This window comes from Protopterus annectens, chromosome 2.part1 (assembly GCF_019279795.1).
Source record: "Protopterus annectens isolate FY-2018-M chromosome 2.part1, PAN1.0, whole genome shotgun sequence".
Taxonomy (NCBI): Eukaryota; Metazoa; Chordata; order Ceratodontiformes; family Protopteridae; genus Protopterus; species Protopterus annectens.
Window position 1 is genome coordinate 1,247,001,588 of NC_056729.1, and position 17,611 is coordinate 1,247,019,198.

At 40.7% G+C, this 17,611-nt stretch overlaps 1 protein-coding gene across 4 annotated transcripts in view; it reads right to left on the minus strand.

Annotated features, from left to right (window-relative positions):
* The window catches only part of SEMA5B (semaphorin 5B), a 3,270,261-nt gene that overhangs the window by 680,904 nt on the left and 2,571,746 nt on the right, over positions 1-17,611 (minus strand). For all 4 annotated transcript variants that reach the window (XM_044062778.1, XM_044062776.1, XM_044062777.1 and 1 more), the window contains 2 exons: positions 15,322-15,420; positions 9,306-9,519 (listed from right to left, as the gene is read on the minus strand). In XM_044062778.1, the coding sequence (XP_043918713.1) occupies positions 9,306-9,519; positions 15,322-15,420 (313 nt within the window). The remainder of the gene's footprint in view (positions 1-9,305; positions 9,520-15,321; positions 15,421-17,611) is intronic.

Here is a 17,611-nt window from a genome sequence, read left to right on the forward strand (position 1 = left end):
CCAATAGCCTAGTACCTACATATGAACCAACTTGGTTGGATGGAACAGTTTGAATAGTGCCCTGATCAAAAAGTGACTGCAAAACCTCTGGGGAAAAAATAGATTTGGTCTAGAGGAGGCTGTGGAATGCCTGAAAATGGGAGAGGGGAAAGAGATTTCTACATCAAGAACTACCCCTGATGAATGACACACAGCATACAAGAGTCTGAGATGATATGTTGCTAATTTGGGAGAAACACAGAAAGGTGGAGAGACAGGGGGACCTGGACAAGGGGAAGAGGAGGCAAAATGCCAAATAGAAATAGGCTAGTCCTTAAATGAAGGCCTCTAAGAAGTAGGAATCTGTGTGGTCTTATCAGGATGAATACGCTTGGACCCCCTCTTACTTTGGGAGGTTGAGGAGTTTGCCTGTGAACAAAGGCAGATTTAGAAGGGTAATTCCACTGGCATTTGGGTATGGTGAAGACAAAAATATATGTCTGAGTTCCTGTATGGCCTTACCCTTATCCTTGAGGGACTTGAAAGTACAGTTTTGTACCTACCATAAATGTAGATGTTCGAGTGCTCATACAGCTGCAGTCATTACAGATGGGTTATCCTGCCATCAGGCGGGTCCTCGGTCAGCCAAATTCCAAAGTCTAGGTCTGGCGTCAGTTGTCGTCACTTCTTCCCTGACGTCAGTGTGGCAGGGGTATAAAAGAGGCAGCCGACACCATTTTCTTCAGTTTTTCTTGCCCCAGATGTCAGGTGCCCCCAGAAGGAAGGCAAAACATAATGTTATGCAAACATGCAATATAGATAAATCAAAAAACAGTAGTTGCAAGCAAATACACCATAAAAGAATACCCCAAATAGGTTGTATAATAAAGATGTTTGTCATAAGGCCTGTCCTAAGAGGGGACGGAGGGGGGGGGTAACCTGGACTGCAGCTGTATGAGCACTCGAACATCTACATTTATGGTAGGTACAAAACTGTACTATGTTCATCGTGCATACAGCTGCAGTCATTACAGATGGGTAGAATCCCAAAGCTAAGTAAGGGTGGTAGGCACTAAGTGGAACTAGGAGAAGTGAGGATGCCCTGCAGGACTGCTGTGGCAAAGCCCGCTCTAGATTTTGAGTATAGTGGAAGGTGGTAGTGCTTGGAGAAAGTGTGCACTGAACTCCAAATAGCTGCTTCCAAAATGTCCTTGGTAGGGACCCCCTGAGGAAAGCTGCAGAGGTAGCTGTGGCCCTGGTGGAGTGGGATCTGATGTATGCAGGCACAGATTTTCCATGAAATGAATAACAAAAGCGTATGCAGTGGGCTATCCATTTTGAAATTGTCTGTTTGGAAAAAGCCTTTCCTTGAGCACCTGTAGCATAGGACACAAAGAGTTGCTCAGATTTCCTGAATGGCTTTGTTCTGTCCAAGTAATAACAAAGTTGTCTGTGAATGTCCAAGGAATGTAGTAGTCTCTCCCCTTTGTTCTGTGGATTTGGATAAAAGGTAGGTAAGTGGATAGTCTGATTCAAAGCTACACTGGATACTACCTTTGGAATGAAGGTAGGGTTGGTTCATAAGGAAACTCTGTCCTGATGGAAAATGATGAATGGTTGCACAGCCATGAGGGCCTGCAGTTCCAAAACCCTGCATGCTGAGGTGATAGCCAGAAGGAAGGCTGTTTTCCATGACAAGTATTGTAGCTCTGCTGAAGAAGCCGGCTCAAAGGGAGGCAGGGTCAGCTTTTCCAATATGAAGTTGAGGTCCCAAGCTGGAACTGGTGGTTTCCTTGGGGGTTTTATATTTTTTGCCCCTCTGAGGAACTGCCTTAATAGAGGATGTAAGAATAGAGGAGGGTCTGTGTTGTATTGTGCAGAAATGTCTGAAGCGTGGATCTTGATGGAGGAGAAGGAAAGGCCACTGTTTAACATCTCAGCTAGGTACTGTAAAATTGAGGTATATTTATTACCCTAGGATTCTGGCCCTTTTCTTGATTCCAGGAACAAAATCGTTTCCATTTGGCGGAGTAGGCTTTTCTAGTAGAAGGTCTTCTGGCCTCCAAGATGACATCCTGCACCTCCTTGGAGAGGAGAGTCTGTTGGGAAATTAAGGTATTCTCCATGCAGCTAGATTTAGGGTTTTGAGCTGGCTGTGAAGGGTTTTGGATTTGTGCTCGGACAACAGAAGAGGGACTAGAGGTAGGATCCATGGTGGGGAGTGTGTCAGGCTCTTTAGGAGCGGATACCAGTGTTGTCGTGGCCAGTCTGGAGCAATGAGAATCATTTGTGGCCTCTCTGCTCTGGCTTTTAATAGAACTTTGGTCAGTAGAGGCGGGAAGGCATAGACTGTCAATGTTGTCCAATTGAAAGAGAGTGAGTCCACTTTCCAGGCCTGTGGATGATAGGTCCTTGAACAAAATGTTTTCAACTGGTAATTTCTGTGGGTAGCAAATAGATCTATGTCTGGCTGTCCCCATGCCCAAGTTATCTTTGAGAAAACTTGAGGATGCAACTTCCATTCATGTGGATCTGTCATATTTCTGCTTAGGTTGTCTGCTAGTGTGTTTTCCTTCCCTGGCAGAAATTGTGCCTGTAGTTGAATTTGCAATTCCAGAGCTGTGTTCCATAGGGTCATGGCTTGCCTGCACAGGGGGTATGAATGAGTTCCCCCTTGTTTGTTTATGTACCACATGACTGTGGTGTTGTCTGTCCTGATCAATAGCTGGCCTGGATGCAGTAGGTCTTTGAAGGTCATAAGGGCATTCTGCACGGCTAGCATCTCTCCTTTTGGTTGATGTGTAGATGCTTCTCTTTTTGGGACCATTTTCCCTGAATGCACTGATCTGCCATGTGTGCTCCCCAGGCGTAGTCTGAGATGTCCGTTGTGATGATTTGAGTTGCTTGAGGTACACAGAAAGGGAGACCTGTGTTTCTTTGGCATGCTTGAGCCCACCACAAAAATTCCTTTTGAAAGCATGGAATGAGTGGTATAATTGTTTCCAAGCTGTGGCTGTGTTGAGACCATAAGTTTTTTAGGTACCATTGTAGTTTCCTCATATGCAGCTTTGCACATGGGATTAGTAGGATGCAAGATGCCATGAATCCCAGAGCCTGCAGGACTTTCCTTGCAGTTAGTCCGGTGAACGTTGCCATTTTGCTGAAGTATTGAGACAGTTGCCCTTGTTTGTCTGGCGTGAGGTAGGCCATCTGGGTGGTTGTATTTAAGCTGGCACCCAGGAAAATTATCTGTTGAGAAGGTATTAGTTTTGATTTCTTTTTGTTCACTGTGTATCCCAGGAAGTTTAACAGTTTTATTACAAACGCCAGATGCTGCAATAGAATGTCCTTGCTGTTCGCTTGGATCAGGCAGTCGTCCAGATATGGGTAGATTTGTATTCCTTGTAGTCTGCAGAAGGTAATTACTGATGCCAGGCATTTCGTAAACACTCTGGGCGCAGTAGATAAGCCAAAGGGCAATGCAGAGAATTGGTAATGGGTTGAACCTGCAAGAAATCTGAGGTATCTTCTGCAATCTTGTCTGATAGGGACATGCAGGTATGCCTCCTTGAGGTCCAATGTTACCAGCCAAGACTCCTTGCCTAGCATGGGAAGAAGCTGCTGTAATGTGAGCATCTTGAATTTTGGCACCTGTAGATATGTGTTTAGGATGGATAGGTCTAAGATAGGTCTCCAATCTTTGTCTTTCCTTGGTACCAGGAATAGTCTGGAATAAAAACCTTGACCTTGTTCTTTTGCAGGTACCTCTTGAATCGCTTTCATTTCCATGAGAGCGGAAATTTGTCTTTGTGCCTCTGCCCTTTGATTTTGTGGCAGGTTTGGCATGCCTCTCATTTTTGGAAGAGTGTGAAAGTGGAACCTGTAGCCTCTGTATATAATGTCCAGAATCCATTTGTCCTGTGTAACAATATGCCACTTTTTTGAAAATAATGCCAGTTTTCAACCCAAAGGTGCTGCCATTAAAGCTTTGCTTGGCAGGCATAGGGGGAAGTCATTGTGTCTGTTTTCTTAATGACTGTGATCTTTCTTCTCCACCTCTTGGGGTTGGTGCTTGCCACTGTCTTGCTCTGTAAGATCCTTGAGGTTGTCCTCTACCCCTTGGGCATCTGTATCTGCCCCTTTGAGGTCTGTCCGTGGTTGGAAAGACCAATTTTTTGAAGGCCAGTTTCTGCTGAAGCGTGGAGGTTGTACCTGCAGGAAATCTTTCACTGTTTGCATAGATTTCGCTTTTTCCTCCATTTTCTTTAGTACCTCCTTAGCTTTAACACCAAACAATACATCTTTTTGAAGTGGTGCATCTAATAACTTTGCTTTGACATGATCTGGTAAGGTTTGCTCTTTGAGCCAAGCATGTCTACGTATAACAGACCCTGTGACAGCAGCTCTACACGAGGCCTCTAAAGCATCAAAACCACACTGCAAGGTATGTTTACCCACTTGCTCTGCACCATGCAACAAATCCTGCAACTGTTTCAAATCTGGTTGTTCTGTTTGTGTCATTTTGCTTTTTAACTGGGATAACAAAAACTGTTGGTACTTTAACATACGGAATTGACAGTTTAATGCCCTCATGGTTAAAGTGGCAGATGTATACACCTTTTCCCCCCACCTTTCTAATGCTCTAGAATCTCTCTCTGAAGGTAAAGGGTTTTTAGCAGTAGAGGCCTTTATTCCCTTGGGACCCTGTGAAATAGTTTCTGGGTCAGCAGTATGGCTTTTATAAAGGAACTGGTGAGAATCATGGACCCGGTAATACCTGTCTGGTTTAACAGGGGCAGGAGGTAAAGAATCTGGATTAAGGTTGGCTTCTGCGTACACATCCTCCAAAATATCTAAAACAGGAGGGATAGCCAGGGGCCTATGCTGGGGGAGCAGTAGAAATTCCCTGAGCTTTTTCTTGGAATCTGAGTAATCTTGGCCTTCCCAGTGAAAGTGTTCCCTCAATGTATGCAGGGTTTCCCCAAAAGAGTAGTCCTCAGGGGGGGGGACCAAGGGAATAGACTCCTCAGCATCAGAGTCTTCGAAAGGGGAATAGGCATAATCCTGGTCCTCAGAATGTTCTGAGGTAATAGAAGCCTGGTCTGAGGAAGGGTAGTCTTCCTCCAATCTGGGTCTTTTGTCAGAGGGGGGTTGGGAACCCCTGATGAGAGTTATCAAATCCTCAGCCATTTTAAGCATCTGCTTTTTAGGCATGGGGCCTTGAGAGGAGGTCTGAGGACCCTGTTTTTTAGTTTCATGGCTGCTTTAGATTTAGTGAAGGATTTAATAGAGAAGGTGGAAGGCCTGAAGACGCCTTCAGAAATGGCAGGCCTGACCAAATTTTGAGTTTCCCCGCCAAGAGTGGCGTCGGTATCTGCAGTAGGAATGGAGACCGAGGAGCCTGTGACCTCGGGTACTGGAGTCACCGGTAAAATAGTTTCATCGGTATTCAGGGGCTGCGTAGGTGCCTCGTTGAGAACCGGAGAACCGGTAGTTGGCTTAAGCGTGGTCTCAGTACTCGGTGAAGACCTTGGATGACGGTCCTTATCTTTGCATCTTTTGCTTAAAACTGGTGTTGGTGAATCCGACGACATGATATAATTAAATTTTTTGCCAAAAAAATGAAGGGCGAACTCCACCCGGCACTTAATAGTGCGCTTGTTGAACCTAGCACAAAAACGGCAGGCCGAGACGTCGTGGTCTGGGCCTAAGCAAGGTATACAGAAAGAGTGGAAATCCTTATGTGGTTTTTGCTTCCCACAAGAAATGCAATTATTAACTTTGTCTGATATCGGTCTGAGGCAAGAAAAGTTTCCCCAATGGGGTGCTTAGCTTTAAAGAAGACTTCGGCTGAAATACTTTCGTAAATCTCAGGAGCTGGCCAACTGGCACTTGCAAACTGCTTCTGCTTCGGGCACCGCGCGGCAAGAAAGACTGAAGAAAATGGCGTCGGCTGCCTCTTTTATACCCCTGCCGCACTGACGTCAGGGAAGAAGCGACGACAACCGATGCTGGATCTAGACTTTGGAATTCGGCCGACCGAGGACCCACCTGACGGCAGGATAACCCATCTGTAATGACTGCAGCTGTATGCATGATGAACATCAGATTAGCAACCACTGTCCCAATTTTTTTTTTTTTTTATCCAGAAGAGTGTCTAAAAGTTTGGCTTTAATATTATCAGGCAAGGCCTGAAGATGAAGTCAAGAATAATGCCTCATCATGGAGAGATTGGGAACCTCCAGTCGCTGGACCCCACACAGTTCGGCTTCGTCAAGGGCAGATCATGCCTCCTGAACCTGGTGGATTTCTTTGAGACAGTTACTCAGGCTATAGATAAGGGAAAGGAGGTACACACAGCTTACCTTGATCTTGCTAAAGCATTTGACACCATTCCCCATTCGGGTATTATTGATAAGCTCACCAGCCTGGGCATAAACCCTTACGTCACAAGATGGATCGCAAACTGGCTCTCAGACAGATCCCATAAAGTAAGAGTAGTGGGATCTATGTCCGAATCCAGACCAGTAATGAGTGGTGTGCCTCAGGGCTCTGTCCTGGGGCCCCTCCTGTTTGGCATATACTTCTCAGAAGTACAGGCAAGCATGGAAGGGCTGTGGCTGACTAAGTTTGCAGAAGACTGAAAACTGGGTGCTATAAAGTTTCCGGCCGACATGGTGATCCTCCAGAAGTGCCTAAATGAGACTGATGCATGGTGTCAAAGCCATGGTATCAAGCTAAATGCAAAAAAATGTGTAGTAATCCCCTTTGGAAAAAACAGAGTACCTGCAAACTACAACATAGGAGGTAATCCCCTGAAATCTGAAGAAGAAATAAGGGATCTAGGGACCCAAGTAGATAGTCAGCTTTCCTTTGATAACCATGTTGCCAAAGTGGTTAGAAAATCCTTCTATGTGACCCATCTGATTACAAAAGGGTTTGCATCAAGATCTAAGGATGTAATGGTGCCCCTCTACTCTTCCCTCATCAGACCCATTATTGAGTACAATGCACCAAATGGAATGAACCTGGCTAGACATCTCCAGCAGCTGGAGAGACCACAAAGGTACCTAACCACAGTTGCCCTATGCAGCACGATTGAAAAAGCTAAGACTGTTCTCTGTTGCATACCACTTTCTCAGAGGCGATCTCTGTCTAACGTACAGAGCCATGTCCAACCCAGACTTGTTGAACATGCTCCATCTTAGCAAAACCAAATCTACTCTTGCTACATGCTCTAGGGATATAGACCTCAACACAACAATGAATAGAACATGCTGGAGGGATAGATTCCCTTCGTATAGACTTCCCTTACTATGGAACAGGGTCCCGATCTACACAAGACAGAGCCCCTCACTATCACTCTTCAAGAGGAACCTTGATGAGTGGATGGGTAACAGAAAGTTCACACCGGGGATCACACCAACAGCACTACTAGATAGGGGCCAAGGGTACTAGCTGCTAGTACAAGGGTCTAGGGAACTACTAAAGGGGCAGTGAATACCGCACAATGTGGCTGGGCTAATATATGCCTTCAGGCAGACAACCCAGTACCAACCTATGAACCTATCACACAGCCAAAGGCAGCAGCCATGGAAGAGGAAACAGCAGCATCATAACTGCATTTTACAGAGCGACGAGTGAGATGAGAAGTGGACTCAAGCAGGGAAGAGCTGAACCTTTTCCATATGAATCAGGCAGATCAGACACAGCCTTAAATACCTGAGAAAGGGATGGCCAAGACATACCTTGTTATGTGCATTTGGTAACAGCCCAAAATGACTAGGTGTTAGGAATATATACTTTTTTACCCAACCTCTCCACAGCTCTACTATCCTTATCAGAAGGAAGGAGCTTAGCGAAAGACAAAAGCTTAGAAGGCTTATCAGTTGAAATTGAAACCACAGAAGTGTCAGCAGAAGGACATTTAAACAGAAATTTGCACTCGTCAGGCACCTTACAGAATCTATCTTGTTTCTTAGGGGCCAGAGGCTGAGAGTCAGGAGCTACAGAGGCAGCAGAGGTGGTGTCCAAAAGTGATGCCAACACAGGAGGAACTGCAGACAGCTTAGAACTCTCCATTTGTAGAAGCTCATAGTACTTCTTTTGGATGTTAGAGACCCGGCATCTATCCTACTTAGAGTATTCCATCATTATAAGCAATACTTTCCCCAAAGAATAATTCTTTCAAGAGGGAATCTAGGCTCAAAGAATCCTCTTTCTCAGAGCCATAGTTAAGAGCAGAGGGAATTTGAGAAAAGTATGCAACGTATTCCTCCCCAGAATCTAGATTCTCAACAGAGGAATCTGGAGCCCTTGTCCTCTTAACAGGAGTGGAAGACAAGGGAGGAGCAGGGACTGACACCCCTTGAGAAGGCTTTAAGGCCATCAAGGTAGTGAATAAGACATGAGTAAAATCCTGTCATTCACATTGGGGATCTTTAGCAATAGAGGTAATATACCTGGTCTTTTTTGTTTTTTGGTCGTGAGAAGCACCTAGGCAAAAAAGATGCAGGTCTTGATGTTCTTTATGGGGAATCTGTCCTCCCACACTGCCATTTTCCCTTCTTGGATGGCATGAACAGAAGTAACAACAATACTGAGAAAAAATAGAATTGAAACCCTAGTGGGCCACTTATCTGAAGATGACTTGGTAACCAGTGCAGCAGACAGGCATTCAGACCGACATTTGATAACGGCATTTAGACTGGCAGCATAAATGATATGCTCTATGCGGGGAGCATATGTGCGACTTAGGACGCCTATAAAATCTAAAGACTTTGGTATATTGGCCGGATGTTGGGCTATCTTTGGCAGAAGATTCCTTCAGTGAAGAATACTGCAATAGTTATATAGAAGGACATCATATGTAATGTTTACTGAATGACACCACAAGAAAAGAATTATCAGGAAGAAACACTCTTGTAACAGAATGATTAATTAATGACAATTTGAATGGCTTGATATCCTAGAACATAAGATCCCTGTAAGGGTAGAGGAGGATTTATCCATATAAAGCTCATTATTTGCTCTTTGTTTTGTTTCTATCTCAAACTTTACCCTTTTCCTTTAAACAGTCTTCAGCTAAGGCATAAACTGCTCATTACATTAACAATCTCTTCTGTAAACAATGTTTTGATTTCTTATTCTGTAAAAAAAAACTCTCTGGATTACGAAGTAGGCTTTGAGGCATTTAGCCTAGATAACTAATTTAGACAGCAGTACATATTGCTCTGGTTATCATCTCCAAATGGCATGATACAGAACATAGAATAACCCATGACTTGCTCTGATAATGAACAGCTGGAAATATGAACAGGACTTACCATTTAGCCATTTGGAATTATATTGAGCTGTCCGCAGTGGAGGCATATTTCCAAGGCTGCGATAGATTGCAGGATCACGACCGGAAAAGTCTATCACAGTAGCAGCATAGAGTTCTCCTTGGGATGTAATTACAGCAGTAGAATTGTGACGGGGGTCATACGGACATCGTGCCACTCCATTTATTTTGTCAATAACCTTGGTCAGATTTCCTATCTGTATCAAGAAAAAATCTACAGTTTTAATTTATTAACGATATGGACGGCAGCAGCCATGCCTTAAAAAACACAATTCAGAATTTACAATCACTATAAATGCAGAGCACCATCTTGCTTCCACTAACAGAAGAAAACTTTCTACCACTTCATAAACAATGTCGTATTAAATGCTACCAGAATACATAATGTAGACAACTGATGCATGATGTTTAATTTGATTTCATTAGTACAAATTAAATGTTCCCTGTATTAACTAAACTTTACATCTTCCCCATGGCATTACCTTGAAAAACAATTGTTTTTTGACATTTACTTATTGTTCTTTGGTACAGCTAAACAAGTATAGCATTTATTTGTAACAGCTGTCCGATTTTACAGGTTTAATTTCTTTTCCAGGTTAGAAAAATAAAATGCTACGCTAAAAGTAATGCACAGCAGAGATAAATGATGCCAACAGAAAAGAAATATATTACACATAAAAAAATGTTGAGTGATCTCTCAGCAAAAGACCATTACACAGAAACTGCCAAATGGGGCAGAACAAGCTTACGCCAGTATTTTTCTTCAAACTGATTTATAACCAGACAAAACATTGTTAAGGACATATATCTTTCAGCAGAAACTCGCCCCACTCGCTGACCCTTTGCTTCTGATCAAAACGTAATCACTCAGTCACTCTTAGGGACAAGAAATGCCAGGAATGTATGTGATGTTTGCTGAGTGACACCACAAGAAAAGAGTTAACAGGAAGAAACACTGTTGAAACAGAGGTGAGCAATGACCAAAAACTGAATGGCCCTAGAACATCATTACTACCCTGTAGGGGTAAAGAAGGATTTGTCCAAACAAGGCTAATGTAGCTGCAATCTCTAGCATTATATTTTCTTTTGAATGCCTTCAGCTTAGACATAAAACACTCACAGTAGTTATCTTAATTCGCTCACTGTTATATTACAGCCTGCAATACATGTAACAAACTGGTCAAAATACCATAGTTTACATTTCACTATAGTGAAATAAAATAAGTTGCATAATGCATGGATTATTCACCTCAGCAGCACTGAAAAGCAGGAGGTTTGAGCAGTCTGAAACCACACTACCTCAGCTGTAAAACCTGACCATGGAAAAACACAGCGTCTTATCTATCTACACACACAGATATATATATATATATATATATATATATATATATATACACACACAAACACATATACATACATACATACACATACACATACATATACATTATATCTACACAGATGGATGGATAGATACACAGATGCTCACACGCATACATACAAGTGCATATTATATAGGTGCACCACCTTTCATCAATGTGTCTTTTCATTGACAAAAACTAACAGCTTTTCACTATGATATTGTGGTAAAGTGGGATCCATGTTTGTCTTAGTCAATCGTTGGATGTAGATCATTTGTGGATCAATAATGTATGTTTTCAATGGAAAGTTATGTTTCCACCATATACCTATATATCTATAAATATCTATTTCTATATCTATATCTACATCTGTATATCTCTATCTATGGAGATTTTATATATACTGTATATGTGTATATATATATATATATATATATATATATATATATATATATATATATATATGGGTCCACTATGCAATAAAATCCAGAGTTTCAGTATTTCAAAATTACATAGCCGAAAACTCAAAGTTCCGAAACCGGCAGAAGCGCGAAATTCAAAATTCTGAAGCACGGAGATGTTGAATTTCCCCTTCCACTGGTGCAGTGTGTGGATGTATGGGTTGAATTTAAGTAAGTTTGTGTGTGTAAGTGTGTTGATTAGGGGCTTTAGTGTGTGTAAGTGTGTGTTGCGACTGTGATGTGTGTGTGTAAGTTTCGTTTGTGTTCTGTTTGTGCGATCTCGGAGTTAGAATATATAAGTAGGGGGTGTGCGGGGCAGTGTAGATGCATTGGATTGTGGGGGGAAGTTTTTTGCTTGTTTATGTGTGTACTGTATGTGTAGTGTAGTTTCGGGATTTTGAATTTCGCGGTTGTGTGTTTTTGGAATTGTGAGTTGTGCTTGGGTTTTCGGCTATGTAATTTCGAAATACTGAAATTCGGGATTTCAGTATTTTGAAATTACATAGTGGACCCATATATATATATATATATATATATATATATATATATATATATATATATATATATATAGATATATATATATATATATACACACATACACACACACACACAGATACACATAGACATCTGTAGATATAGAGACAGATATAGGTATGTTTAAAGACAAAACAACGAATGCTCATACGAGAGAATGATTTTTTCTATGGAGTTTTTGATGGCAACCTTTTGTATGAGATCATGCTGTAGTTGGGAATTTGCCCATAACCCACTGCTTTGTAATCTTAGAGCTGGTATATATAATTACCAGTGATATGGGGTACATGGGGGCTTGTCTCCTGCAAAAAAATATTTTTATTTTGATCACTTTAGATTCGATCTAAAATGATTGTTCTTCCTGTTTTCACTTTCATGAGCTTTGCAGGTTTGATAAGATACTCACATATATTATAGTAACACAGTGTGGTGCTTCTCACTATAATGGTATTGAAAAAGAAAATAAATCATTGTAAAAAGAACTGTTGCTTCAAATCTTGACAAAAATAGATATAAACAGAACTGTTGCTTTAAGAAGGTGGACACCATGCTGTATTCTTTTTATAACAGGCAGTGAGAATTCTTGTATGATTCATTTAACAGAACTCAATGTTTAATTAAATAGTGAATTAAAGAGAGGGTCGTAGCTCTACCCAACCAAATAAGTTAGCCTGTCACAAAGGGAAGAATGGTTGCTGGGACATTGATTACGTATTGGTTATATACAGTATGCTGCAGTGCAGAAAAATTGTTGTCATCTACACTGACAAAATCTGGACATCGTCCTTTGTAGGAATCCAAGGGCAAGATAATCTCCATGAGATCCCCTCAGTGTTATAGACAGTGATTCATGTTTCCTGCCAATGTAGAAATGCATTATAGGACTGTTTTGGAAGTAACACTTGCCTTCTTTATGGGGATTTAGGACTTTTGCAAAGTTATTTATATTTTTTTCCTGGTTTTCTTCAGAAAATTGTCTTGGTGCACTTAGTTGTACAAGAAAGAGTCTGCGACAATGCCCTTTGTTTTAATATAAAATAAAAACTTCATTTTCTCCTAATCCGTGGCCTTTTGGTGCATTACTATAACATGATAATCCTTAGACTTTTTAAGTAGTTAATGCACCATGATATATTACTGTATTTCAGTTACTTCTTAACCTAGGAAGTTAACCAGTCTTTCCTGCTTTCTAGGAATCGTTTCAACAACAACTGGGACTGGGGTCAAAGGTAAGTACAATAAGAGTAGCTAATCAACTAGCATTTTGTCTTCTTTTTGCGAGAGATGGTAGTATCTTGAGAACTCTCAAAAGACTTGGGAACAACAACATGCAAACATAATACTTTCTGGGAATGGAGGTCAGAGTTGAACCCTCAGTCATGGAGCTGTCAGGAATCCCTCCCTTCATCATACTGTATAGCCAACTCATCACAGCAAAACTAAAATTTAGTCAGGGACCTAAGAACTTTGGTTGATAATTCCCTTTCTTATGATCATCATGTGACAATGATTGCCAGGTAATACTTTCATTTAGCAGAGCTAACAGCAAAATAATTCCTTCAAGGTCTGAAGAGGTAATTATTCACTCACACTCAGCATTGTTCAGACGACAGAGGATGGAAACTTTATCTCTGTTTTCAGTCTCTTACATTCTTTTGAGTGGAGATCTCTGTCTCACTTAAAGTAACACATCATAACAGACCTGGTTGTTTTGGACATCCTGTATCTACACAAGCCCAAAGGCTCTAACAGCACTAGAACCAAGGACTGAAATCTTCATCAAAAGATAAAAAAGACACACAGAAAAGGCAGAGTTACAACCCAGCCCCTTCTAAACCTCTGGAATACCCTCCCCTTCTAAACCTCTGGAATACCCTCCCCTTCTAAACCTCTGGAATACCCCCCCCCCCTTGACTGTTAAGCAACGTGACTCACTATTTTCCTTCATACATAAACTAGATGACTGGATGCAAATTCACAAATGTACTCCTGGATTTACTAGTATGGCCATCCGGGAGAAAGGATATGCTGCATGAAGGAGGGCGCGGGCAAGAAGTAAGACTAAACGGCCTTGGAACATCTCTGAAGAATCCTTTACAAAGACACAGTGGTGCTGATAAAGCAAGTAGATAAATAATGCTGTTGGCATCAGCCTTTTCATGTTTAGATGACTGCATTTAGGGACTGAAGAATAAGCAGAAAGTCTAAAGAACTGCATAGAGTCTAAAGACAAAAAAAGAAAAAACTTTAACTAAAGGTCCAGGACTTAACTATACATGACATTTAGTTCATTGTACATAAAAAATAGAAACAGTCTCATCTTAAGCCTTTTTCAGGTATGACAAAAAGAGTTCTGCCAAAATTGTTTTGCGCAAGTGATGAATTAAATAAAAAGTCATCTTTTGTGTATGGTTGAGGCTTTTGTCTTTGTACATACAGAAATCCCAGCCATGACAGAAGAGAGGAAACTGACTTTTTTATTCTGTACAAAGAGGGTCCTGTCTCTCATTCCTCCTGCCATGATGGTAAATTGAAGTGTGTACAACAGAGGGTACATCTTACATTTTTTATTGGGAAGTTCACATGAAAATAGAAGTAAGTTTTAAAATGGTGGTACAGCATTTCCATCTCAGGAATGTTAGGCTACAAGACAGAATAAGGCTTTTAGTAGGAATATGAAACAGTCACCACTTAACAGCTTAAAATCAGTAAGAAAAGATTTATGTTGTGGCAAAATATATGTGATACAGCTCAGATGGCTTAGTGGTAAATCCCATGACTATGGTGTGCATGGGTCCAGGGTTCAAGACCTGCAATGCTTAAAAAATGTTTTAACACTCTTCAAGAGAAACCTTGACGGGTGGATGGGAAACAGAAAATTTACCCCGGGGATCACTGCAGTGGCTTTGCTGGACAGTGGCGCAGGGAACTAATGGCTGTGCTGGAGAGGCACAGGGAACTAATCTAAGGGGGTGGCAAAAGCCAACACATTCTGGCTATGCTTATAAATGCCCTTGGGCAGATAGCCTAGTACTTACCTATGAACCTATGAACTCAATATTTTCCGTACAACAGCAATCTTTATCTAAGAAAAATATTCTGTGTTTAGACCACAGTGATGACTTGGTTCCAGACTTCTTCCAGCTGCTGGAAACTGCACTGAACTTTTCCCCAACCCTTCCCAACCAGCCTGCAGCAGAGGCGGTCCCAAACCCCAGGGATAGTACTGGGGACACTAAGAGTAGGAAGTAACAGGATCAGAAATAGGCAGATGGTCTGTTGGAAGGTATGCAATGGGAGGGGTTAAAAAAAAAAGAGAGAAACATCTTCCAGCAAGTTTCCATATACACTGTGACTTACAATTGTGTGTCTCTGAAGATAAATCATCTAAAATGCCATTAGGATGACATATGTAAAGCCACAAGACATGCAAAATTAGATGACACATAAAAAACATGTTAACATTAGATGGCACATAAAGAAACATGTTAACAAAATGAATTATCTTAAATAACCCGGAAATACAACAATTGAAAAGATAGTCATGATGGAAGACATGATAGCAAAAATGGAAAGTTGATATCTCTTGTACTACTGTTTCACAAACTGACAATAATTGTAGTTGAAGAAAACAAAAAAGACAGACCTGTCTACTAGTGCAGATGGGTGAGAAGGCGTAAGTACCACAGGTGAATACTTTTCTTCCACTGATGATCAATACTCGGACATAATTCTGACACTCCTCCTGCAGCAAAAGAAACCGGGAAACTCTAATCAAACTTATGGTCATTACAGCAGATGTTAAGAGCCTCTGTAAAGTTGCAATACCAGACTTTAGTAAAACTTTTTAACACCTATGACACCTTTATGCTTGCTCTTAACTCTGGGCTTTGGCTACTTTTGCAGCATACACAGAAGGAAGCACATGTTTAAAACAAACTAGTGAGCAACACGATCATCTCACTCAAAGAAAAATCAGTCAAATGTGCAATGGAATACCTGCATGATGTATACAGAAACATCATATCAGACCTCTGCAGGACATTTCACTCAATCCAAGGGTACCAAGAACACATGTTTTGTTTTCTCAGAATGTTCAGAGCAACAAAATATTGTGTTAAGAAATTAGGAATGGAATCACAAAGTGGAAATTACTTTTCATGAAAAGAATGGCAGGCTTTAAAGAATTCATTTTCCCGTGGATTTAATGAGGTGTAGCCCAGTCCTTCTTCAATATCCGATTGAGTAATCAATAATGTAGCTTGGTCCAAAAGTCATGCTACACTCTGTATTACAACCTTACTGTTGACTAAGCAATCATGCAGGGTTTCACACATCTTTAAGTACATTATTAAATAAACCACAGTGCAATGAAGGTTTGGTAGATGGACTTGAGGTTCTAAAGGTGAATAAAACCTTACTTAAAACAATACATCATTTTTCACATTACTGTTCACAAAACTAAATGCAACAAACACAGTGAGCTGCTTTCAGTCTTTAAAACTAGGGTCACAAATCCTAAAAGTGCTTCAAGAACGTTAAAGTAAAGGCCCCAATAACACTCATTTACAGGTTATATACCATTTGGCTTTCTCCCCAATCCATAAAACCCAAAGGAAGATCTACTGCACCTCTACCTCTTTAAAAGATACAACCAAACAATAATTACTACATATTTCACCCTAAAATCTTGGGATTTCTGTAGCAGGTCCTAACCATGGCATTATAATTTTCTAAAAGAATGATTTAGAATCCATAAAAGACTGATAATAATAAAAATCAGGTTGTAAGGAGACACTGGATTCTTGTTAGCATGTCTCAAGTGCAGAACACTTCTTAGAAACTGTGAGGTCAACCTAGTATGTACCATGTCATGAAAAGAATAACATAGCCCAAGCATTTCCTTCACTACCTTACTAAAATAATATACCATTTTTTATGTGACTACAAACAAAAGTGAATGCAACAGATACCTCAATCAAAAATATGAGTATACTAGCCTAAGGAATCTGACATTGTACTATCAATATTATGCCCCAAGTTTAAAAAAAAATCTATTTGAATCATAGCCTCATAGATAATTAAGAGTGGGTGGACTAAAAAAACAAAACAAAACAAAAAAAAAAGGTTGTAATCCTTAAGAGGAAGAATATGAGCTAGAACAAATATAAAGAGGAATATTTTAAGGATGTGAAGATAGTAATAAAGGGGCCTTGAACATCTGAACTTTTAAGAAAAGTGGAGGCAAAAGTGAACATAGGAAGAAATAAAACAGGACTTCCCGTTGCATTGAGAATATGCATAGCACCCCTACTCATTGCAAGCAGAACTTGGAAAAGACCAGCACTACCCAGTAAGCACAGATAATTGTCATCAGCTAACTTCACTAGCTAGAGTTATCTGCAGTGTATGGTGAATATGAAAGTCCGCACTATGATTTGATAACTCATGTATCTGCTGAGCAATTTTCATAATCTTGTGCACACATGAAGTGCTTCCCTTAGCAACGACCTTATCCTTCCCTGTTCGGTTAGGCAAGCACACTATGGATTGGCTATTCAATCTGACCAAAAAGGGTCTGTGGGAAGTTAAAACTCCAAAACTTGAAGGATAAAATGATCACCCTCAGCTGCAGAGACGTGATGTGTAAAACCCTTCTTGACATAACTCAGGAAATTCATTCCTTTGATTCTTCCAAAGTCCAGCATCCTAGCACTTGCCAAAGTCAGGAAATGCCTTGGAATTTCATAAAAGTAACACATTTTTGGTGAAACATGCTGGCAAAAACAGATATACACTGACATGTACCACTACAAGGGCTGGTCCATGGACCATTTTCAGCTATAACCCATGCCACAGACAAACAAGGAATCAGTCAGAAATAAATAAATAAATACATAAATATATATATATATATATATATATATATATATATA